The 24,681-nt window shown below is 37.3% G+C and overlaps 1 protein-coding gene across 1 annotated transcript in view; it reads right to left on the reverse strand.

Moving 5' to 3' along the window:
* The window catches only part of C5 (complement C5), an 84,781-nt gene that overhangs the window by 33,058 nt on the left and 27,042 nt on the right, over positions 1–24,681 (reverse strand). The window contains exons 12-22 of the mRNA XM_080820137.1: positions 23,250–23,453; positions 21,743–21,952; positions 21,472–21,621; positions 19,868–19,997; positions 18,571–18,633; positions 17,285–17,482; positions 15,622–15,712; positions 14,109–14,182; positions 13,248–13,387; positions 9,663–9,890; positions 8,186–8,246 (exon numbers count right to left, since the gene is read on the reverse strand). Of these exons, the coding sequence (XP_080676263.1) occupies positions 8,186–8,246; positions 9,663–9,890; positions 13,248–13,387; positions 14,109–14,182; positions 15,622–15,712; positions 17,285–17,482; positions 18,571–18,633; positions 19,868–19,997; positions 21,472–21,621; positions 21,743–21,952; positions 23,250–23,453 (1,549 nt within the window). The remainder of the gene's footprint in view (positions 1–8,185; positions 8,247–9,662; positions 9,891–13,247; positions 13,388–14,108; positions 14,183–15,621; positions 15,713–17,284; positions 17,483–18,570; positions 18,634–19,867; positions 19,998–21,471; positions 21,622–21,742; positions 21,953–23,249; positions 23,454–24,681) is intronic.

The following is a 24,681-nucleotide window of genomic DNA, read 5'->3' on the forward strand; positions in this document are numbered from 1 at the left end:
TATGATTAAGAGTCTCTTATGGGGAAAAAAAAGTGAGTCTCTTATGGTTTTTCTCCCTCTCTGATTTCGTCTTGTTTTATTTCTCCCTCCCTTCCCCTGTGCTCCTCTGTTTTGTTCCTTAAATTCCACAGATGAGTGAGATCACATGATAATTGTCTTTCTTTGGTTAACTTATTTTGCTTAGCATAATACCCTCTGGTCCCATCCATGCTGCAAATGGCAAGATTTCATTTTTTTTTAATGGCTGAGCAATATTCCATTGCATATAAATTCCACATCTTCTTTATCCATTCATTAGTCGATGGACATCTGGGCTCTTCCCATAGTTTGGCTATTGTGGACATTGACGCTATAAATATTAAGGTGCAGGTGCCCCTTCAGATCACTACATTTGTATCTTTGGGGTAAATCCCTAGTACTGCAATTGCTGGGTGATAGGGTAGTTCTAGTTTTAACATCTTGAGGAATCTCCATACTGTTCTCCAGAGTGGCTGCACCAACTTGCATTCCTACCAACAGTGTAGGAGGGTTCCCCTTTCTCTGCATCCTCACCACAATCTGTCATTTCCTGTCTTGTTAATTTTAGCCATTCTGACTGGTGTGAGGTAGAATCTCATAGGTTTACCCAGAATTCTTGAAGGAACCCCAGTTGCAGGTTATTTATAATATACTAGCTTCCAAAGAATTGTCTTAAAACAAAAGGCCCTTTGGGGCATCTGGCTGGTTCAGTCGTTAAGCGTCTGCCTTCGGCTCAGGTCATGATCCCAGGGTCCTGGAATAGAGCCCCAAGTCAGGCTCCCTGCTCAGTGGGAAGCCTGCTTCTCCCTCTCCCACTCCCCCTGCTTGTGTTCCCTCTCTTGTTTTGCCTCCATCAAATAAATAAATAAAATCTAAAAAAAATAATAAAAGTCCTTCCTATAATAACTATACTAAAATTTTAGAGGTAAGTTAAAAATAATCAAGGATTTTTATCAAACCCTAGGCTTATATAATCTCCTTTGAGCATTAAATTTAACTGTAAGCTTCCTGGTCATTACAAGATAGGAAATACATAGGTTATATAAATTTATTCCACCAGAAAAAGGGAGCATGCCGTTTTGTCCAAAGAGAGAAAATTATTCTCGGAACTGAAAGTTAAAAATAACTAATGTAATTGCTCAGTCAAGGATATTTGAAGATTAGCTCCATTGGGACACACGCCCTGAAATTCTTTCCACTTTCTCTCAATTTAACTTAGATACTTTTTCTCTATGTGCAATAACAGAGTTTTAGCATACTTGTTATCTGAGCATTTTTCTACTTTAATCATTGGTTTATTTCATAAAAATGGTATTTATCATTCTACTGATAGAACACCAAGCACTCTGCTTATCTTCTAAATGCATTGTTATACTGGATCTTACGACAACCCTGTTTACTAGGTCTATTGTTATTGTTTTTTTTTTTATAGATGAGAAAACTGAGGTTTAGAAAGCAAATTGCTCCAGGCCACAGAGCGGGCAGAGATGAAGCTTGGATCTGATCTCAGAAGTTTTACTGTGGACCAACAGCAGTCATCACAGAGACCCCCACCACTCATTGTCCTACCAGGAAAGCTCTGAGGGCAGGAACCGTCTCTAACTGAAAGCTGTAGTCCCAGCATTTACCACTGTCCCTGGCACCGGGCAGATGCTGAAAGAAAATGGTGACATTTTGCCATTTAATGGGGCAAGTACATGGCTTTGCGGAAGAGACAGGAATGTTCCTCAGGTAACTTCTTTCTTCATTAACTTTTAATAAATGCTGAGGATGTAATTTTTTAAAAAAGATTTTATCTATTTATTTGACAGAGAGAGAGCCAGCAAGAGAGGGAATATAAACAGAAAGAGTGGGAGAGGGAGAGAAGCAGGCTTCCTGCTGGGCAGGGAGCCTGAAGTGGGGCTTGATCCCAGGACCACAGGATCATAACCGGAAAAGAAGGCAGACGCTTAACCAGGGCCCCCAGGTGCCCCTGAGGATGTAATATTAAAATAAAACTCAGTGAAGACACCTAAGAAGTTTGCGGTGTGGTTGAAAGAGCATGGAACTCGGAAGGAGTCCTCTATATGTGACACTGGGCAAGACACTTTACCTTTCTGTGCCTTGATGTGCTCATCAGTTCCATAGAGGTAATAAGTCTTTCCCTCAAAGGATTTTAATAAGGGTGAGAAAAATATAGACAAAGATTCTGGCAAACAATACATTGTACTTAATGATAGTCGGTTGTCTGAAATTATCTAAATTTGATGCTCCATTAGTTTTTCTATTGATATCTGCCCTTGGCTATTTCAATTCTTATTAGCAATTCTGCTACCAGATTGAAAAGGTACAGAAGAGAAAACTAAAACCAACAGAAGTCAATATTACTCCTTGTCAGGAATCATGATAAAAGACTCATCAAGGGATACCTGGGTGGCTCAGTCAGTTAAGCATCTGTCTGCCTTCCGCTCAGGTCATGATCGCAGGGTCCTGGGATGGAGACCTGCATTGAGCTCCCTGCTGAGCGGGGAGCCTGCTTCTCCTGCTGCCTACCACTCCCCCTGCTTGTGTTTTCTCTCTCTCTATGACAAATAAATAAAATCTTAAAAAAAATAAAAATAAAAGGCTCACCAAGACATCACATATAAAGGTAGATGCCAGAGAGATTAAAACATTTAAAAGTCAAATCTGTAAAACCACTAGGGTAAAATATACAATATCTCTGTGAACTAAGAGCAGGGAAAGACTTCTTAAAGATTACCCCCAAAATATATAATAGCTGTAAAGTAAAATTATAATGAATTGGCTATATCAGAATAAAGGATTCCTATTCAAAACCCACTAGGGCTCACTATTGCTCAAAAAAGTACACCAGAGGGGTGCCTGGGTGGCTCAGTGGGTTAAAGCCTCTGCCTTCGGCTCAGGTCATGATCCCAGGGTCCTGCATCGGGCTCTCTGCTCGGCGGGGAGCCTGCTTCCTCCTCTCTGTCTATCTCTCTGCCTATCTGTGATCTTTGTCAAATAAATAAATAAAATCTTAAAAAAAAAAAAAAGTACACCAGAGGACTGCCTGGGTGGCTCAGTCAGTTAAGGGTCTGACTCTTGATTTCTGCTCAGGTCCTAATCTCATGGTCATGAGATAGAGCCCCACATGCAGCTTTGTGCTCAGCAGGGAGTCTGCTGGAGAGTCTCTCTCCCTCTCCCACTGCCCCTTCTTCCTCTCGCTCACACACATGCTTGCTCTCTCTCTCTCAAATAAATAAAAAATCTTTTTTAAAAAAAAGTACACCAGAGACAAAAATCAATTAGAAATAGACCCCCCCCCAAAAAAAATCCAAAAGGAAAATAGAACAAGGTACGAAAGGTAAGAATAGGAAATTCACAGATGGGAAGCCCAAATGGCCAATAAGCATATGGGGAAATGTTTTGTACTCAGAAGGATCCAAACTAAAACAATGAGACAGCATTCTATGCCTCTTAGAAATGGCACATTTTAGAGTAATAATACCCCAGCAATAATACAAGTGCTGGTGAGGATGTAGAGAGATGACAATGCTCATGCGGTGCTGGCAGATGTGTAAATAGCACAGCCATTCTGAAGACCAACAGGACAGCAGTAAATAAAATTCAACATATGTATGCCCTCTGACCCAGCAGTCACACTCCTGGATATACAGTCTGGATTAATGCTGACAGATCTGTAAAGGGAGATGTATAATGTTCACTGCAGTATTGCTCACAATGGTGAGGAATCTGTCACTAGAGGACAGATGAGTAAAATTGTGATGGAATATACTCTGAAACACTGTAAGAAGCAGTGAGAATTTCTTTAAAACAGAATGTTGAGTTTAAAAACTTAAGAAATAGAGAGAATAGGATCTGAGTGGGTGCATTTAAAGGAAGGGAAATGGGAGCAGGGGTCAGGAATAAAGGGAGGATGTCCAAAAGGTTACTACATATGTTCCCCTCTAGAATTTTGGTGGATTCCTGTCTCACATTGAGGTCTTTCATCCATTTAGAGTTTATTCTTGTGTATGGTGTAAGAGAATGGTCGAGTTTCATTCTTCTGTATATAGCTGTCCAAGTTTCTAAGCACCATTTATTGAAGAGACTGTCTTTTTTCCACCGGATATTTTTTCCTGCTTTGTCAAAGATTAGTTGAGCATAGAGTTGAAGGTCCATATCTGGGGTCTCTATTCTGTTCCATGGATCCATGTGTCTGTTTTTGTGCCAGTACCATGATGTCTTGGTGATCACGCCTTGTAATATATCTTGAAATCAGGCAACATGATGCCCCCAGCTTTGTTTTTCTTTTTCAATGTTTCCTTGGTGATTTGGGGTCTTTTCTGGTCCCATACAAATTTTAGGATTGTTTGTTCCAGCACTTTGAAAAATGCCATTGGTATTTTGATCGGGACGGTGTTGAAAGTATAGATTGCTCTGGGTAGCATAGACATCCTAACAATGTTTATTCTTCTGATCCATGAGCATGGAATATTTTTCCATCTTCTCATGTCTTCAATTTCCTTCACAAGTGTTCTGTAGTTTCTAGAGTATAGATCCTTTACCTCTTTAGGTTATTACAGGGTAAGGTTTTTGGTGCTATTGTAAATGGAATAGATTCTTTAATTTCTCTTTCTACAGTTACATGGTTAGTGTATAAGAAAGCAACTGATTTCTATGGATTGATTTTGTATCTTGTCACATTACTGAATTGCTGTATGGTTTCTAGTAATTTGGAGATGGAGTCTTCTGGGTTTTCCACATAAAGTATCATGTCATCTGGGAAGAGAGAGAGTTTGACTTCTTCTTTGCCAGTTTGAATACATTTTATTTCTTTTTGTTGTCTGATTGCTGTTGCTAGGATTTCCAGTACTATGTTGAACAACAGCAGTGAGAGTGGGCATCCTTATTGTGTTTCTGATCTTAAGGAAAATGCTCTCAGGTTTTCCCCATTGAGAATGATATTTGCTTTTTGAACTCGCTTTTTGAATTTGAGAATGGGCTTTTCATAGATGGTTTTTATGAAATTGAGGAATGTTCCCTCTATCCCTACACTCTGAAGAGTTTTAATCAGAAAAAGATGCTGTATTTTGTCAAAAGCTTTTTCTGCATCAATTGAGAGGACCATATGGTTCTTCTCTCCCCCCTTATTAGCATGTTCTATCACATTGATGGATTTGCAAATATTGAACCACACTTGCATCCCAGGGATAATCCCACCCAGTCATGACAGATAATCTTTTTAATGTACTATTGGATCCTAGTAGGGAGAATCTTGTTGAGAATTTTGGCAGCCATATTCATCAGCGATATTGATCTGCAATTTTCCTTTTTGATGAGGTCTTTGCCTGTTTTGGGATCAAGTTAATGCTGGCCTCACAGAATGAGTTTGAAAGTTTTACTTTTTTCTATTTTTTGAAGCAGCTTCAGAAGAATAGGTATTATTTCTTCTTTGAATGTTTGGTAGAATTCCCCAGGGAATTCATCAGGCCCTGGACTCTTGTTTTTTGGGGGGGGGGGTTGTTGATCACTGCTTCAATCTCATTACTGGTTATTGGTCTATTCAAGTAGCCACATGAAAAAATGTTCAACATCATTAGCCATCAGGGAAATTCAAATCAAAACCACATTGAGATACCACCTCACACCAGTTAGAATGGCAAAAATTGACAAGACAAGAAACAACAAATATTGGAGGGGTTGTGAGAAAGGGGAACCCTCTTACACTTTTCGTGGGAATGCAAGTTGGTACAGCCACTTTGGAAAACAGTGTGGAAGTTCATCGAAAAATTAAAAATAGAGCTACCCTATGACCCAGCAATTACACTACTGAGTATTTACTCCAAAGATACAGATGTAGTGAAAAAAGGGCCATATGCACCCAGTGTTCATAGCAGCAATGTCCACGATAGCCAAACAGTGGAAGGAGTCGAGATGTCCTTCAACAGACGAATGGATAAAGAAGATGTGGTTCATATATACAATGGAATATTACTCAACCATCAGAAAGGATGAATACCCAACTTTTGCATCAACATGGCTGGGACTGGAGATTATGCTAAGTGAAATAAGTCAAACAGAGAAAGACAATTATCGTAAGGTTTCACTTATTTGTGGAACATAAGGAATAGCACGGAGGACATTAGGAGAAGGAAGGGAAAAATGAAGGGGAGTGGAAATTAGAGAGGGAAGACAAACCATGAGAGACTATGGACTCTGGGACTCAAACTGAAGGTTTTAGAGGGGAGAGGGTGAAGGGATGGGTGAGCCCTGTGATGGGTATTAAACGGGGCACGTTTTACATGGAACACTGGGTGCTTTAGGCAAACAATGAATCATGGAACATATCAAAAACTAATGACGTACTGTATGGTGACTAACATAACATTCAAAAAAAAAAAAAAAAGAAAGAAAGGAATGAAGAGAGGAAAGAAAACATGAGGGGCCTGCCCAGACCAGTGATGTGGTGTGCCAAGAAGTGGGGGGTGGTGAGGAGCTGAACTCCCTGCAACCCAAAGAAGATTTGGAGGCAAAGGGTTGTGGGGGAGAGAAAGCAAGAACCAAAGATGCGGGCTCCTTGGATTGAGTTTCTACATTTAGTCCTCATTTTAAGCTGATGCCACACTATTTTCATTCCTATTACTTTATAATTTGTTCTGATACCTTCTTCTCCCTCACTGATTTTTTTTCCTGAATTTCCAATGATGTTATTGTCCATCTACTTTTCCAAATACATGTTAGCCTTTAAAAAAAAAAAGAGGAATTCTATAAAGGACAAAATTAATTGCCATCTTTACCCTATTTTGCTCTCTAGAAAGTAACAAAGCTGCCTAAATCTAAGTTGTCTAAAACAATAAGGGAAACGGTTATATGGCAAGATTGGAAAGAGGCATAGGTTTTATTATAACTAATTTATATTAATTATATTAATATATATTAATTATATATTATATATATTAATTATATAATTAATTATATTATAACTAATTTACCAAGATTTTTGACTGAGAGATTTATTCCCAGATAAAAGATCATTCCCATTGTGTGGCCCTGATGTCCACACCTGGGATGTACAAGACAGGGCCATTTTGCAAATCTGTTTGCAGTAATGTCAGTATGGAAGGCACAAGGTAAACAGGAAGAAAATAAAGACACACTGGCTCTGAGGCTTGATATAAGTAACTTCATGAGGCTCCAAATCTCAGAATTTGTAATATTTGTAATATTTGTAATATCTGTAATATTTGTAATATCTCTACCCACAGATCCTTCACAATGGACAGGCTGGAAGAAGGTCTGTGTGAAGATAAAATTAAGTAAAAGGTCTACGTGAAGATAAAATTAAGTAAAAAAGAGAGCATCTGGATATATGCATCTAAGACGGATTTTTCTTCCTCTTACTCTGTTGAAGTCATCCTTAGCTTATGATACTCAGCTGATTTAAAGGTAAAGGTCTGAATTCTTTGCTTTGCTTTGCAATTCTCAGAAATGGCTCTCTGGGTATAAGGGTCTTGATTTATAGGTAAGCTTTTTCCCTCATTGCTATATCATTGAAAGCAAAGAAACATGATTCAAGGCAATAATATGGTAAATTTAATCCATTTAATAAGAACTATGACAGGCTATCTTTTTTTGTTGAACAGAATTGTTAACTGAACCCATTCTAAATTTCGTGTATATATAAGTGTATGAGCCTTGATTAAGTGCTTGGATATTTGCAAAATTCTAACCGCGAGAAGGTTCAGAATATCTTTATTAAAGGGTAAAAGTAGGATAGTAGGGACAACAAGGAATGAGTTAGTTAAGTGATTAATCAGCATTATTGTGTTTTCAAATACTGTGTGTTAAAGAAGTATGGAATGACTTTTTCTTAGGTATTTCTTGGGATTGATGATTCTGTAAGAAAATACTATAGATTATCATTGTGATGGATACAAAATGACTAATATCAAAGAGAAGTCATGCAATTATCACTATTTCAATGCTTTGCACTTAAAATTAATGGAATTCTTTTTCTTTGTTCTAAACCCATCCAGATTATAATACAACACGTGCTATCAAGAATGTCAATGAACTAAGAAATGAATATTTCTTATTTCAGACAACTAACATTTTGAAAAACAACATTTCAGGTTACCTAGACACTTTAATTTCTAGAGCAAAAGACAACATATAAAATACCTACCATAAATACCCCTTGGGTCCAGAGTAACACCAGCATAACTTTCCTTTTTGATACCTTCTGGCTAAAAAGGCAGAAAACACTCAGTAAAGAATATCATTAAATTTAATTCCCTCAATGAAGCCTTAATTTGTTCCCTGAATTTCAGCTGCCCCCTTCAATGATGAAAAAATAAAATTAAATTCATATGACCTGAATTCTTGGATCAACTTGGACACTTTCCAATTGAAAAAAAATTTAAAGGCAAAAATATGTTTAAATATTTATATTCATAAATGCAAGAATAAGATTTTCTGGCTACTTGCATAATAACCAGACCAAATACTTAAATAGAAGTTATCATAAGCCAGGAAATTGACCTAAATGCTTTGTATGTATTATCTTGTTTAACCTAAAAAAAATACTTCATGAAGTAGAAACTATTATTACTCCCATTTGGTAGATGAAGAAAATGGCACACAGAGAAATCAAGAAACTTATCCAATGTCACACTGCTAGCAAGTGGTGGAGCCAGGATTCAAACCCAGGCAGCCTGTCTCCTTGGTCTGAGCATGGAACTAGCATGCAAGGATACATAGGACATGCCTTGCACAAAATAAGTCAGTATATGTCTACTGAAGTGATTGCGTGGCTAAAAACATAAGTCAGAGAATGAAGACCTAAGAAGACCCAGTTCTGTCATTAACTAGTCATGTGACTCTTGGCAAGAACCTTAATCTTACTAGGATAACACGAAAACACTCAATAGACTGTGTGGGTAAATAGTACTTAATAAATGATAATTTTCTTCCTTTTTTAGTCTCTTTACTTATTTGTAAATGAAACGTTTTTTAGACTATAAATTCTAAACTATAAATGCATGGGCTGTGTCTTATCTATTGCTGGATCTCCAGTACCTGGCATAATGTCTGGCACATAGATTTCAAGACACGCCTTTTGAATGTGTTGGGGGAAAACCTTGGAAGGCTATATATCAAATTGTCAAAGTTGCATGTCTTTGGGTGTGGGAGTTATCAGTGATTTTAATTTTCTTCCCTGTGGCTTTTCATTATTCCATATGTTCTACAATCACGAAGTACCATTGTTTTATTTAAATTTTTGAAACATAATGTCAGGCTGAAAGAAAAGTTATAAGAATCATACCAAAAACCTGAGATAACCTCTACTTTGTTTCCCCCAAATGTTAGCATTCTGTTACATTCATATTTATATTGTTTTTCTGTGTTCTTTTTCTGATCCCCTTAATGATAGGCTGCTGACAACTTTTTTTCCAGACTGAAAATAGTGTTTGTTATCATTCTTTTCCTTTCTTTTTTAAAAATTTAATTCTATTATAATCGATACACAGTCAGGTGTACAATAGTGATTCAACAATTCCATACACTTCTCAGTGCTCACCACGATAAGTATACTGTTAATCCCTTCCACCCAGGAAAAAAGTGTTTTTAAAAAGAATCGAAAAAAAGCATATTTTTCTTACCACCACTCGTAATGTTTTTACTAAGATTTCTTTTCCAAGTGAAGTCTCCAGTGAAAAGTTGATGTTGTGGAGGCCAACTTCCAGAGGGAGCACGGTGAAGGTCACCGGATGACTGGAGGAAGCTTCTACTGTCTGGGACACACATCTGGAGGGACTACTGCCCTGGTGGTTGATAGCTGGGCTTCCTGATGTACAGATCTCCTCCACTGCAGACATTTTAACACAGAACTGAAATATAACCAGTGAACCATTATATTTAAACACTTTATGATGAGGAAAGTGTGCCCTGACGTCGTTCGTCTGGATACAAAACAGTCCGAGATTTTTACAGGGTTAAATAATCCCTTAGATTCTAAGGCAGAGGAGGAAGCTCATGTTAGATTTTTGGACATAACACACACAAGCTGCTGTAGAGTTCAGCACCGTGAAGGGATGTCTGTCAAGTTTAGCCCTGGCTCTGAAACGTCTGACCTTCCTTGGATCATTACCTTCTAAATCAGGTGTGAAGTTGCTCAGGTTCTTTGTTCATGTTGTCATGATATCATTTGTTACATGGTCTCTTTACATGCTTGTACCTTAGGCGGTGGGAACCCCAGGCTTGGGCACTTTATGTGTCTTACTCCTCTTTGTATCTTTTAGCTCAGCCTTTGGTATTTAACAAACAATGATTTTAGGAAAGACTGAGAACTCCATCTCTTGGTGTTCAAGGCCCTGCCCAATATGTCCCCATCTTACTTTTCCAATCTTGTCGCTTATTAATTCCCCACTTGTACTCCATTTTACAGCCAGACTTTGGCTCCAGAAAGATCTCGGTTCAAATCTCGGCTCTGCCTCTTACTGTATGATAATATCAGGTCACATGACCTCTTTAACTGCTCATTTTCTCCTCTTTGTAATGGGGATAATAATAATAGTACCTCCCTACTTTTGGTTAAAACTGAATATTTTTCATCTTCACTCCCAAATTTAGTGTACCGGCAGAATTAAGAACTATATCCCAAAGCGTAAAATCATAAGATACAGAATAAATCAAGCAGGTAAACAAGAAAGAGTGCCAACATTCAAGGACTAATTTGAAGAATTTTTCAAAAACGAAGTGTTTTTATCTTAATTATCTTAATTATCTTATCTTAATTATCTTTTCGGGAAATACAACAACCTAGGTGGGTGGGGCAGGAGTTAAACAAGCCTACTGGGTTGCCCAAGGCCAATGATTCATTCCCCCAGGAGAAGAGTGGCTTGACAGAATTCCACATAAATTCATTACAAAAATTCCTAATAAGTTGGGAATAGAAAGGAATGTTTAAAACTGAATATCTTTAGTTTTCAAAAATAGAATATCAATTAAATAAGCCTACAGCAGCAGTTCTGTTTTCAGCGATGGCCAGGTAGATCCTGTTGGACAACCGTTCTGCAAACACAACTATAAGCTCTTGACTATACACACACACACACACACACACACACACACACACACACTACCTAAAGGTACTAGAGAGTGGAAGAGAAGGGAGCAGCTGGAAGGAAGGAATGATACTGGGTGAGATTCCTGTTGATTACAGTTTTTACCTGAGGGAAGGCCCCAGTAGTCCCTTGATGAGTGCCTAAGGCCCTGGCAGAATCTGCCATCTATGGGCTTGAAGAACCAGGGGACAGAAGATGAAACAGCCACCAGGGCTGAAAAGTGAAGGCATCCCAAGTTCAGCATGTAAAATTTACTTAAATCTGGCCAACCCTTGAACAACACCCAGCACAGATTCCACGCATCCAAACCAAGGCTAACAGAACAGAACTGAAATTTCAGGGTTTGGGCTTGAACTCAGACAACTGCCTGCTGAAAAATACAAAGCAGCATAGAAGATCTCCACAGGAACTTGATCGACTCCAGAGTCACTATAACATTTCATTAATAAGGTCCATGGTCCAAACCAAAATTACTGGGTAAAAAGAAATAGGTAAATGTGACCTATACTCGAGGAAAGCTGATTAAGAGGGATGAATCCTGAGATATCACAGATGTTCTTGTTTCTTACTTTGATATGATAAAATGATTGATAATTTAAAAATTAAACAAAATATGGCAGTGCAGTGAGACGTATGGACATTAAAAGCCTGTTGAGTTACAATTGTGTCCTTGCAATTGGCAGTGCCTTGAGCAGTAGCACAAGGCAATGAAAGCACCACATTAGTGGTCTGTGTCACAACTACTCAACTTTGCCATGGATGATACCTATACAGATAAGTGTGGCAGCACACTTTATTTATGGACACTGAAATTAGAATTTCATATAATTTTCATGTGCCATGAAAATTTCTTCTTTCTTTCAATCCTTAAAAAAAATGTAAAAACCATTCTTAGATTAAAGGCCATAAGAGGCAGCAAGTCAGTTTGGGCCCATGGCCAATAGCTGGCCACTGATCTAATGAATAAAGCAAAAGGACAAAGAGATGTGAAAGATTCAGCATTGTCGGTTTCCCTTACGTTAATATATAACTTGAGGACAACATGTATCAAAATCCTTTCATAATTTTAACTAATCTACAAGCAATTACTAGACACTTAAGAGTCTTATAGAATTCAAAAACAGGGGCGCCTGGGTGGCTCAGTGGGTTAAAGCCTCTGCCTTCGGCTCAGGTCATGATCTCAGGGTCCTGGGATTGAGCCCCACATCAGGCTCTCTGCTCGCCTGGAAGCCTGCTTCACCCCCTCTCTCTCTCTGCCTGCCTCTCTGCCTACTTGTGATCTCTGTCTGTCAAATAAATAAATTTAAAAAATTAAATAAAAAAAAGAATTCAAAACCATTTCAATTTCAACATATCTACATATTTTTGTTGCATCGAATTATGAGGGTGATCAATAGAAAATATTCAAGCATAAAATACATAACATTAGGAGAGTGAAATGGGAATATGTGTTCACAGAGAAAAAGAATTGATATCTAATCTGTTGTTAATAACAGTTTATTTGGGTATTTTTAAATAGAATGTTATGGTATTTAGATTTTGCTGTATACATTTAAAGTTTGTTATAACCATTTCATTGAGAAATGTTAATATCTAAATATTAACATTTTATGGTGAAAAACTTTAGATCCTAATTAAAAATGTGTCAATGGGGTACATAGTTCGCCCCCCAATATTTAGAGAGTATGTAAGCAAAACTTTTGGAAACCACTAAAATACTCATCTCTAAGAATGAAATTAGAGCTTTTTAAAAAATATAGTTAGATTTTCAGACTACAATGAGCTCCCATATAAAGTTTTGTGACTATTATTTTCAAGGGAAATCAGTCACCCTATTGTATAATTCCCTTTAGCTGTGTGCTGACAAAAAGAAGACAAGTTGTCCATCCATGGTTAGAATTTTGATGCTTAACTGACTGAGCCACCCCGTGGCCCTTGTATTCTTCTTTAAATTGGAGTTATAAGAAAATTTGTCTTAAGTCTTCCTCCTTTCTTTATCCCTTCATTGAGTAAAATTTTTGTTTTTTGTGTATGTGATAATTCCATTAATAGAATTCTTATAAAATCAGAGAATTCTTCTTTTTGTCCCATTTATTCGAAATATAATAAATACCTACTTACCCGTATATCAAACATTCTATAGTTGTAAACAGTTCCTTTCAATTGGATCTGCTCCCCTCGTACAACAGAATATGGTATATTCATTTCCAGGAAGACGTCTTTGAACACCTGTGCCTTGAGAGTATCAGCAACACATATACCTTCAGTCCAAAGTGAAAGCAAAATGGAGGCATATTAGGGAATTCTACAATGCCTTATTAGTACTACTATATCTCAGATTTGCTTTGCTTCAAGGAAGAAGGAATATTATATCATGTTCTTCTCTGCACTGTCATGTCCTTGAATTTTCTACTCATTGATCTCTATTTCAGTAATTATTGGTATTAATAGAAAGCTTCATTTGTCTAACAAAGATTTAATTCTACCTAAGGAATGAGAATGTTTATTACCTTAAGTACCAAATTTCTTTGTAGATACTCATTATTGACTGTATTTAATGGGTATAAAATTTTGCTTGTGGGAACAAAGAATTTAAGTAAAAAAACAAACAAAACCAACCCCAATGTTATTAATAAAGTATCTGTACTGAATTGCCACAAAGGGCATTCGCCCAGGAGAGAAGTCATACATTTGCTTCTAACTCTATTCAAACTCCCAGTCACGGAGAAAAATAAAGGAAAATGGGGACTTGACATCAGCATTAAAAAATGATGGCTAACAGAAGAACAGGAGAACAAATTAATATGGTCAAAAATATGTGCATATCCAAGTCTTTTTGTAATACATTAAAAAGGATATTTAACAAATGACACCACTTAAGTCCTGGGTGAACTATATAGATGATAACAACAACAAAAAAACCAACTACATTTTGCTAATCAAATCACTCCTTAAATGAGTATATAACTTACGCTTTCTTACCACTATCTGAAATGCCAACACCTTGAATTTCCCAGGTAGTTAGAGAATCAGGTAGCACCAATTGTAGTTGGCTTCTGAAAGTTAAAATGTTAATATTCAAATATAGAGATTAGCCCAATTTACCAGCATTCACTAATAGAATTTTTGCTTCACGCTACTTTAGAAGAAAGAAAAAAAGCACAACAAAACAAAAATATACCAGGTATTAAGGAAAAATCAAGCAAGAAAAATATACTCATCAACTCTCTTATGTGTTGAATGTTCTTAAATATTTCACTTTATGATGAGAATTCAAATTCAGAAAGATACCTTTGAAACACCACAAATTCAAAACATAAAAAAAAAATTTATTGTATGGTATGTTCTGAAATAGGGAAGCAAAGTCATGCATCTTAACATTGCTCCTAACAAAATCAATGTAACTAAAAATTTCTGATTAAGATTAAGCTAATCTATTTATTTATTTCATTCAACAAACTGCTATTGTCAGCCAAGTTTGTGTCAGGCATAGCACGAACACTGAGTATACAGCACTTACAAGATAAAGTGCTGTTCTCAAGTAGTTTATAGTCTAGTAGAAGAAGCAGTTAAGTAAATAAATTGCAATTCACTGTAATAATTGTACCAATGAAGCATTTAAAAAGTTCAGAGGCAGTGTGCATTGATTCAACACATTTATTTGAGTGCCTCTACAAGCTGGACATTATGCCAGGTCCTGAATATAAAAGTTATCTGAATTTAGTCTTCATCCTGGAAGTATCATTTTAATATGGAAGATAAGCAGGTAAATAGGCCATTATAATACCATATGTTACACGCAACAAGGTTAATTGGGAGGGGTAATTAATCCAGTCACTGGCAGGGTTGGGAGAGTGGTGGGAAGGCTTACCAGAGGAAGTTCTAGCCAAGAGACAATGCCAGTTGAAATGGATAACACTGTGGAGGAAGGACTAGAGGGGACAAGGGTAGAGATGAGGAGACCCATTTGAAGACCGATGCCCGGCCTCGGGGCTTATGCTGCACCTGGAAATCAATGTTTTGAGTCCCCAGGGAAGGGTGATGCTCAGGGACTCAGCACTGTTCAGCACTGTTTTCAGTGCCTGGGACAGAGTAGGCATTCTATAAAAATGTGTTGAATAACAGGAAAAGAAACTTTCTTCTTATTAATCAATATTTATTTTATAGTATAGGTATTTCAAGATGAAAATGGCTGCTTACTATATTTGATCAGTATACGTATATTGTTCTCAGTAAAGGCTTACTGAAGTAGAAAGAAATTAAATGGAATAGCACCCTTCCTCACCAAGAGTTCATTAATCTTGCGCTGGAGCTAGTCACTAGAGCAAGCACACATTTAAAAGAGAAAAAAAAAAGTGAAGCAAATAAAACAAAATTTGACCAAATGGTAATAGCATCTTAACTCTTAAATATTGGGAAATAGGTAGCTTCCAGATTTTTGGTCATAACATTTGTATTTTCCCACATTTTTCAGAGGAATGTTGAAGTATAATACCTTTTGGAGACTTGATGAACTTCCCATAACCAGCTTTCTGGAAAATAGCTCCTTATTTCTGGCTTGGTTACTGGTAACAGGGTCTTTATATCTGGGAGGGAAAAGTATGTATGATTATAGAAAAAACAACATGAATTTTCTTAGGGCCAAATTTTAAAGCATGAACATTAATCTATAACTTGAGTAGTTTCTGAAAGGTCAATGAAATATTTTGTTTAGTGATTTCAAAATAGAACTTTAAAGACCTTGGTACTGACGAAACAAATAAAGCATAAAAATATCTTTAATGATTTGTTTCTTAAATTGCTAAATGCTTAGTGTTCCTGAGATTATAAAAGACACTGATCAATCCATAAAGTTATTTGCATTTTTATGATTACAATAATTGTATTTATATTATAAAATAAGGGAGGTTTACCTGAGGGAAATTTATTTATATTTCCCTTAATAAAAATAGACAGAATTTCTGCTTCTGTCCAAGATGCACTTATAGGAGTTACTCTTCTGCCTTAAAACACACATACACACTAAAAGCAAACAAACGAACAAACAAAATAGTTTTCAGACATTACAGCATAAGTGGCCCAGGGCTATGATTCCTGAGAGAATGGAGACAGGCTAGGTGAACCCTAGAATAGTCCAGGTTTACTGTCTGGAGGCAGTTTGCAGGCTGCAGAGCAGGGAGAGAAACTCATGCAGACCCTTGCAGAGTTGCAACACCTGTGGGAGTTTTGGGAGGTCAAATCGTCTAGAACAAGGGGCAGAGCAGAGTACCAGAGGTGGGAGGGAGTAGCAGAGACTTGGTTCTGTGCAGTGGAAGCAAACCAGATGAAAAATAAAACAAGGAAAACATTCTTAGTAACATTCTAGTACATCCTATGTACTAGAATGCTTGTGAAAGTGCTCCTTGTAATAAGCAAAAAGCTGAAAACAACCTAAATATATCTAATAACACAGTTTTGACAGATGGCCATAAAAATTTATGTTTACAGAAATATGTCCACGTGGATGGATGATATTTAAGACATGCTGTTAAGAGAGACAATCAGATTCTGAAACAGGAGCTGTCAGTCTGCTTTTGTTCATTTTGTTTTGACTATACATTAATGAATGGAAGTCCTAAAAGTTCTGAAAACCTATTAGTGAGAGGTCTATAAATTCTGAAAACGTATTTTATAGTTGAAACAGAAAAAGATTTCATCTTCTATATATGTACACTTAACTTTGTGCTAGGTTTAGAAATCTTTGGTTGTATTTGACCAGTATAGGCATAAACAAAATTTTTATTGGTTGTAATATCACAGAAACATCGAATTTAGAACTCAAAGGCATACTGGAGATCGTATAGCTCAAGTTTCTTTCTTGAAAAATGAGGAGATTGAGGCTCAGAGAGGATATATAATCATTCAAGTTTATAGAATGAGCTGGGTTTAAACTCATCTTGGCTCTTGACTATGGGTTTGTGAGCTCTGCTCTATACTATATGTACCTCTTTCGACAGCCAAAAACAATAACTAATTTCCTTCTGATGGACATTTACAAGTCATCCTTTCTAATTTCCACTGTAAATAAAGCATTGAAAACTGCCCTTTTTTATCAGCACAGAATTACACAAGATGCTCCAACTGGGGCTGAATTCTGATTAAAAAAATGTCAAACTTACGCAGTCTTCCCAACTGGAGGTGTTTGTGAGACTCTTTGTCACGGATCTGACTGGCGATGATACAACATTCCTTGAAAATCTTGATGCATTTGGGGCCTATCTTAATCCGGGCAGCGCGCTGCTCACAGGTCTCATCATAGTTAAAACGGGCTCCGTCATAGCAACATTTCTTCAATATGGTATGTTTGTATTTAGCAGCTGCAATGGTAATGATGCAAGTGTCCCTGATTATGCATGGAGTCATAACACCTCTGGCTCAGGAGGGACCTCGAGAGGTACTTGGTTCTACTGCCACACGACCCCCTGCCCCACAAGAGCCATGGCTAGGTGAATGACCAGCTGCTCTGGGCTGGCTGCTCTAGGAATGGGGAGAATGTGGCCCCAGCAGGTAGATCATTCTCATTCACACTAAATCGTTAGCTTCTTGAGACTACGCTAAATACAACTGTTGAAACGGGCACCTTGGGTTCAGTACACTTTGAGCAAAATAAGTTAACTGAGAAGCCTTCAAATATTTGAAGACAGCTATCAGCGCTATACAAGTGTTTCCTTCTTGAAGTTACAGATCCTATTTTTAAAATTTTTTCTTATGTGATGTGATTTGTAGACCATCACTAGTGGCATCATCGTTATGAGAAGTGCTCAAATTACTCAGTGTCTTCCTTTTCATATCATTAGAACTTAGAACAAAGGTTAAAATTAAAATAACTCACATATGAATGGGGGAAGGAATTATTATTACTTGAAGCATGATTATTAATTGAACTCAGGTGACTGACTTCCAGTTCAACGTTCTTCCTATTTTAACATTGCTAATGATCATATTTCTATTTAAATAATTGTTTACAAATAATTTCTATTAGACTGATTTCCCAAAGAATAATCCAAAATACTACTCGCTGTTAAATCTAGAATAGAAGAAATAGGTTTCCAGGTACATTCCAAAGTTAATCGAATCATGGATTTTGTCAGAATAAAAGGGAAGAATATAATTCTAGTTGACGAATGAAGTCTGTAGAAAGGAAATGTTTGTAACAAATAAAAGTTAATCTTTTAGATTTTAGAAACAGAAATAATACTTATTTTCTTCAGATTGAAATTATAGCAAACGAAGTATTAGATTTATTTGGATTACTCTTTCTGAAGAGGTAAGCTAGACATCTGTACATAACTTTATTTTCATCTATTCTATTTGAATTAAGGAAAATTACATAATAATTAGTTCTCTCTAGCTTTTGAATAATAGGGTCATAACCTTTTCACAATCACATGAAATTTTAGAGTACCTTCCTCTTCTATTTTCTTTTGCAGCATTCGTTTTGGCCTGACAATTTCTTCACAAGGCTTATCTGTTAAAAAAAACAAAAACAAAACAAAAAAGGGAAAAAAAGGAGATAAAATCTCAAGAAAATTCCATGGAGTTATTCAAGTACGTAAAACATTCACAGGTCATTCATTTTATTCAACAAATCCTGAGAGCCTGTTTTCACCAGGCACACATCTTAATATGAATTGTTTTGTCTTGGAGGAGTTCACAATCAAGGGTCATCTATAGAGTTTGACTTGTTTGATTTGAGTTTGGTTTTAAAATCCTGCAATGTTTTTGATCCACTGATTACAGGGAAATATCCAAGCATTTAAAGTAAGCAAAGTTTTTGTTGGGTACGCTATTTTTATTATTTGTTCTTTGTGCTATAATATTATGGATAATAGGTCAAATATAATTATGAACAACTCTAAAGCCACAGAAAGACCATGATTAAGATGCAGTCCTTGTCCTTAAAGGGCTCAGAGTGCAGTGGCTGAGACAAGATACATAACTGCACGCAAGAATGTGCCGTGATGCATTACGCACTGCTGCTGTGTTGCTTATAAACAGAGCTGGTCCCTACAGTATTCGCCCTGTGAAAGGAGGAGGGAATGATCAGTTCTGCATGGGGAAGAGGCCTGATAAGAGGAGGTGATTCTTTCACCAGCTTCTTCAGACCAATATAAGGGAAATTATATTTCCTTATATATAAAATATATATATATATGTGTGTGTGTATGTGTGTATATATATATATATGGTGGTGGTGTGTGTGTGTGTGTGTGTGTGTGTATGTATATATATATATAATTAAGGATATATATAATTAAGTGAGTGGCACTATACTATTGTACACCTTTAGGCCTTTCCCCATCAGGAAGGATTTCCCCAATAGGAAATCCCTATTTCCTGATGGGGAAAGGCCTAAAGGTGTACAATAGTATAGTGCCACCCAAAAGGCCACCAAGCATAGTACCACCATACTTGGTTCTGGAAAGCTTAAATGCAAGGTAGGGTAGATCAAGATGAAAGATAGTTGGAGAGAGCCGGGGAGAAGATCATGGAAGACTCTGAGGACTACACTGGAAACTGTACTTTATCTTAATGGTCAGTAAAACATTTTGTACTGGGAAGTTATGTAGTCATGTCTCTCTAAGATCCTCATAGAGAATATTATGGAAGAGAATTACATAAACGATGTCCAGGAGGAAAATGATCAATGTAAATTTCAGTAATCACTTTGAAGAGTAAACAAAAAATGCTGAGCATTTTACCATTTTCTTGGGTGTCATCTGCATTTGCATTGGTGAGGAAGGTGAGTCCAGCCAAACGGAAAACATCTGCATTGTTCTGGCCACCACCTGCTCCACAGCCCAGGTCGCTTGCCTCTAAGGTTTGAAACACCTGTCCAAAAGTTGTGAGCTAATTTAATAATTCTTAGGAATGAACTAAAGGCAACATGTTGAGTCTATTTAGATGTATAAATCATTCCTCTGAAGTTGACACATGGTTATAACAAATCAGATCACTCATTTGTCAAATGGTCAAAGACCAAATTTCCCAACTTCATTACTTTAGTTTGATCTTTCATATCTGTCAACACATACTTACTGAAAATTCAATCAAGAACTAAGGTCTAAGTTTTGGTGAGAGTTGTTTTGCGAATAGAATGCATAGTTTCAATATAACATAAATAATAAAGAAAGAAAGAAAGAAAGAAATACATGGATTAGTGAATTACCAGACAAATTAATTTTTAAGTTGCTAAAGAAAAAAAAGGAGCATGACCTCTTATGTTTTGGGGAGGGAGACTCTGGGTTCTACATGGGAGACAACTTGTTCAGAGAAGCTTATTCCAGTTTTAATTTTGATCCCCAATTTTTTTCTTTTCTGAATGTTTTTAACTGTACAGTTTTTTCTTTCTTTCTTTCTTTCTTTCTTTCTTTCTTTCTTTCTTTCTTTTTTTTTAAAAGATTTTATTTATTTATTTGACAGACGGAGATCTCAAGTAGACAGAGAAGCAGGCAGAGAGAGAAGAGGAAGCAGGCTCCCTGGTGAGCAGAGAGCCCGATGCGGGGCTCGATCCCAGGACCCTGGGATCATGACCTGAGCCGAAGGCTGAGCCGAAGGCAGAGGCTTTAACCCACTGAGACACCCAGGCGCCCCTAGCTTTTTCTTTCTTATTCAAAGAGATTCAAGCCTAGATAATAGTAGCAGGGCCTAAGGGAAATATATGGGAATTTAAGGGAATTGAATAATTTTTACATTCTTTTGTGCCACAGATTTTAAAGAGAGTGGAAAAAAAAAAAAAGTAGGCTGCCAGGGGCGCGTGGGTTGCTCAGTCATTAAGTGTCTGTCTTAGGCTCAGGTCATGATCTCAGGGTCCTGGGATTGAGCCCCGCATTGGGCTCCCTCCTCAGTGGGGAACCTGCTTCTCCCTCTCCCTCTGCCTGTCGCTCTGCCTACTTGTGCTCTTTCTCTATCTCTCTGTCAAATAAATAAATAAAATCTTAGAAAAAAAAAAGTAGGCTGCCTATCCAGGCTTCTCTTGCACCGCTACTATAAAGTCCCCAGCTCTTCTATATCAAAACTCTCCCAATCGATGGCACTTTTGTCCCATGAATATAATTGCCATCATGGTCATATGTTTTTAAAGTGCTTAACTCTATACTTGGAAAACCAAAAAAGGATAAATCTATGCTTTAGGGACTAACAAGGAGATGGCTTACCTTTCTAAGAACCACTGTTTTGAGTATATTACAGAAAAGCAGGCCTGGTCTTTCTGTAATTTTTCCCCACAACCTACCCTAGAGCCATACTTTGTGAAGCATTGCACAGTCACCCATGCACCAGCAACCAAGGCCAAGCACTACTTAACTCTTTCCAGAGGCTTCTTGGCTCTCCTTTGGACTCCATATATAGCACGGTCCACTGCTGATAGAGCCACCCAGGAATTTGACTCTGTTGCCATATCAAGAGATACACGTTGGCCTGGAGAATATGCAACTGCTTTTGGAGACAGATGAACCTAAAAGATCATTTGAAAAAGAAAAGTTCATTTGGGTGAGACAAACCTTTACAAGTAGTTACATTTACAGTCTCCTTTACACAGAAGAAAATTTGATAGTGACTCACAATTTGTGACTCACCTGGAGTTGGTTGCCACACTTTTCTTCAATATTCAACCAGACTGAGTCAGACACTAACTCTGCTGTCTGCTCTCCTGTGACAATGTAATAGACCAGGAGACGGGCAGAAGGAACCATGTCTTGTGTCACTGGAATGTTTACGTTTTGGTAAGTTGAATCTAGAAGTTTCTCCCTTGTGCCAAAGTGAACAATTTTGCCCCTGGATAAAATCTAAAAATAAAACAGCAGTAGTAACTATTAAAAACAAAATATTTGCTTCAGGATGGAGCTTGGAACTGGAGCAGAAATTACATTAAAGAAAAAGAAAGTTAAGCATGGGCCCATTATGTGTCAGGACCTTTTATGTTTACTTAATTCCTTTCTTTCTCATAAGAACCAGGGCATGAACTACCCCCATTGTTCAGAGAGATAAAGGGACTGGAGCTCAGGAATTAACTAAATGTCATACTGATTTTGCTCAAAATCACATAACTAGGAAATCAGAGAGCTAATATTTAACCCCAAATCTGCTTAAAGTCATCACACTGTTGCTAAAATCTTTCATTTTATTTTAATCTTTTTCATTTTATTGATAAAATAGATGAGTAAGAGGAGTGCATATTATTTGGGCATTAAGTTTTAAAGCCAGAGATTAGGTTCTAAACTGGAGGCATATGGTTTAAAAAAAAAAAAAAGGTTACAAATGAAGCCAAAATGTCCTCAAAGTTCGCTTAAATTGTCCTTGGACAGCAGGACTTCATACATGGTTTTGTTACATAGTCCCTATACAGGCCCATAACTCTTCATCAGTCACTATGATATCTGTGCTTCTCATTTATTTTTTAATTTCTTCCTCAAAAATGTTGAAAAAGCCTTCACCACCTGTTTGGCCTAGCCATCAGAATAACACATCCCATTTCTTTGACAATTGTTAGGAAGCCCTTAACCTTTTTCTTACCTTCAGTCCTAGGTTCTACCCACAGGCTTGATTGGTCACCGTTGTTTAATATAAGCGAAGTAATAGGGATGTTGCTAAACCATAGAATTGGAGTAGGAATCGTATGACTCAACTCTTAAGAGCAGGATTTGGGGCCCCCTTGTATGCCAATGAAATGTGTATATTTGAAATAGGTCTAGGCATGTATCTTTGGCCATGAAATAGGGCAGAAGTAATGCGAGAACTTAACCAGGCTCTCTCTACGGAGTAATTAGTCTCTCCTTAGTGAAAGGTGTATCAGACAAGGAGTCAGAGGTTCCCAGTTCAAATCGAAATCTTCCTCTTCCAAGCTGAGTGACCACAGTAAGCTTCTTAACCTGTCTGTTCCTCAGTTTCATCATCTAGGAAATGGTCATGAAATCATGGCCCATCTCAGAGGTTTTTGAAAAATTGATTATCAAATTTGATTATGTTCTTGGAAGTGCTTTGTAAAAACAAATGTGAGGGATCATTCTCATGTTCCTCTGTTAACAAAGAGAGATATTCAGATAGGGGAATAGACAGATGTAAATCTATCATTACTGTACTTACCAAGTAATTATAGTGAGTTATTTTGTCAATGTATGGACTTCTGGGGGTAACAATAATATTCAGATATCCTCCCACTTGCAAAGCTTTATAGTTGTCAATCCAGTCAATATAAAGGTAACTTTGGCTAAGAGATGAATATGATACTGCTTGGTAATCTCTGCTGGCCTGATTTTCTTCTGGAAGATCTGGGTCATCAGTCCTGACCTGAAAAGGAAAATTTCAAAAAGATATGTGGACTGTGATGAAATATTTTCTGTGAAAAATACCTTTTAAATTTCTTTCTTTGCCTTATAAGTTTCTAAATTTCACAACACCAATGCTAAAGGAAAAAAAGACTCCATTACTCCACTGTTTGTACAGCTGTGGTATCAAGTAACTTTACCAGACTCAGGACAATAATTGGAATAACATGGGATTATGAGCTATGGTGGGAAAGTCTGGTGAAGTGAAGAGGGAAAGATGCTCCCAGAACAAATATCAGCACCCTTCCTGAAACGTCTTGGCAATCTGGGGACTCCTCTTCTTATGGGTTGGCAGGGTAAGAGAAGGGTAGTTGTAGGAAGGTCTTGAGGACTGGGGACAAGAGTTGTAAATGAACATCACACAGACTCTCTGGTCCAGTTTTAACGTGAAGTAGTGGCACAGAGGTGTACTTATAAATATGGAATGGGGCAGAAATGGTATCTTGGCAGCAGTATTTACTTTTGACAGCAAAGGGGGTACTAGCTCATGCTCTGGAGTGAGGTAGGCATTGGTTTGCCTCCCAGGGCCTCCATTTGTTAACTCTAGAGAAGTTATTTAATCACAAGAGAGGTTAGAAGTCCCCTCTCTTTCCCCAGCTGCAAAATAACAAAGAGTATATTCTCTAACTCATGGAGCTAACTGGGTGGTAAATGTGTTCTACACAAATCTCTCAATATTCCATAAGTGCTTAGCAGATGACAGTGAATGTGTTCATGCTGCAGTCATTGATGTGCATTATTAACTTAACTCATTTTTTTATTTGGGATTGGGAACTTAAGCAGTATTTGCTGGGAGAGAAGCCTATTAACTGAGCTCGAAGTTAGAGTTGTTTATGCAGTTATGAAAAAAGGAGGCTTCTGTGTTTGACCCTTTTGTGTCCCCGAAAAAAGATAAAAAGTCCGGGTGAGGGGGAGAATATTTCTACCACTGGCTTCCACTGATGTACCTATTCTGAAGCTTCTAGATTCTAATGGAGTCTTACTAACATAAGAGAAAATAATTAATTCCCAAATAAAAAATGATAGATCAATCTTCCTCAAGGACCATTCAATGGATTAGCATATTGCCTCTGGTTCTTATGTTTTTGGATGCAAAATTGTGAATCTGTTCTCTGGACTCACATTTAAAATCTGCCACATCTGTTGGGCACTCTAGCCAAAACACACAGTCAAAAGCACACGCTGTCCTA

This window comes from Martes martes, assembly GCF_963455335.1.
Source record: "Martes martes genome assembly, chromosome: 12".
NCBI lineage: Eukaryota > Metazoa > Chordata > Mammalia > Carnivora > Mustelidae > Martes > Martes martes.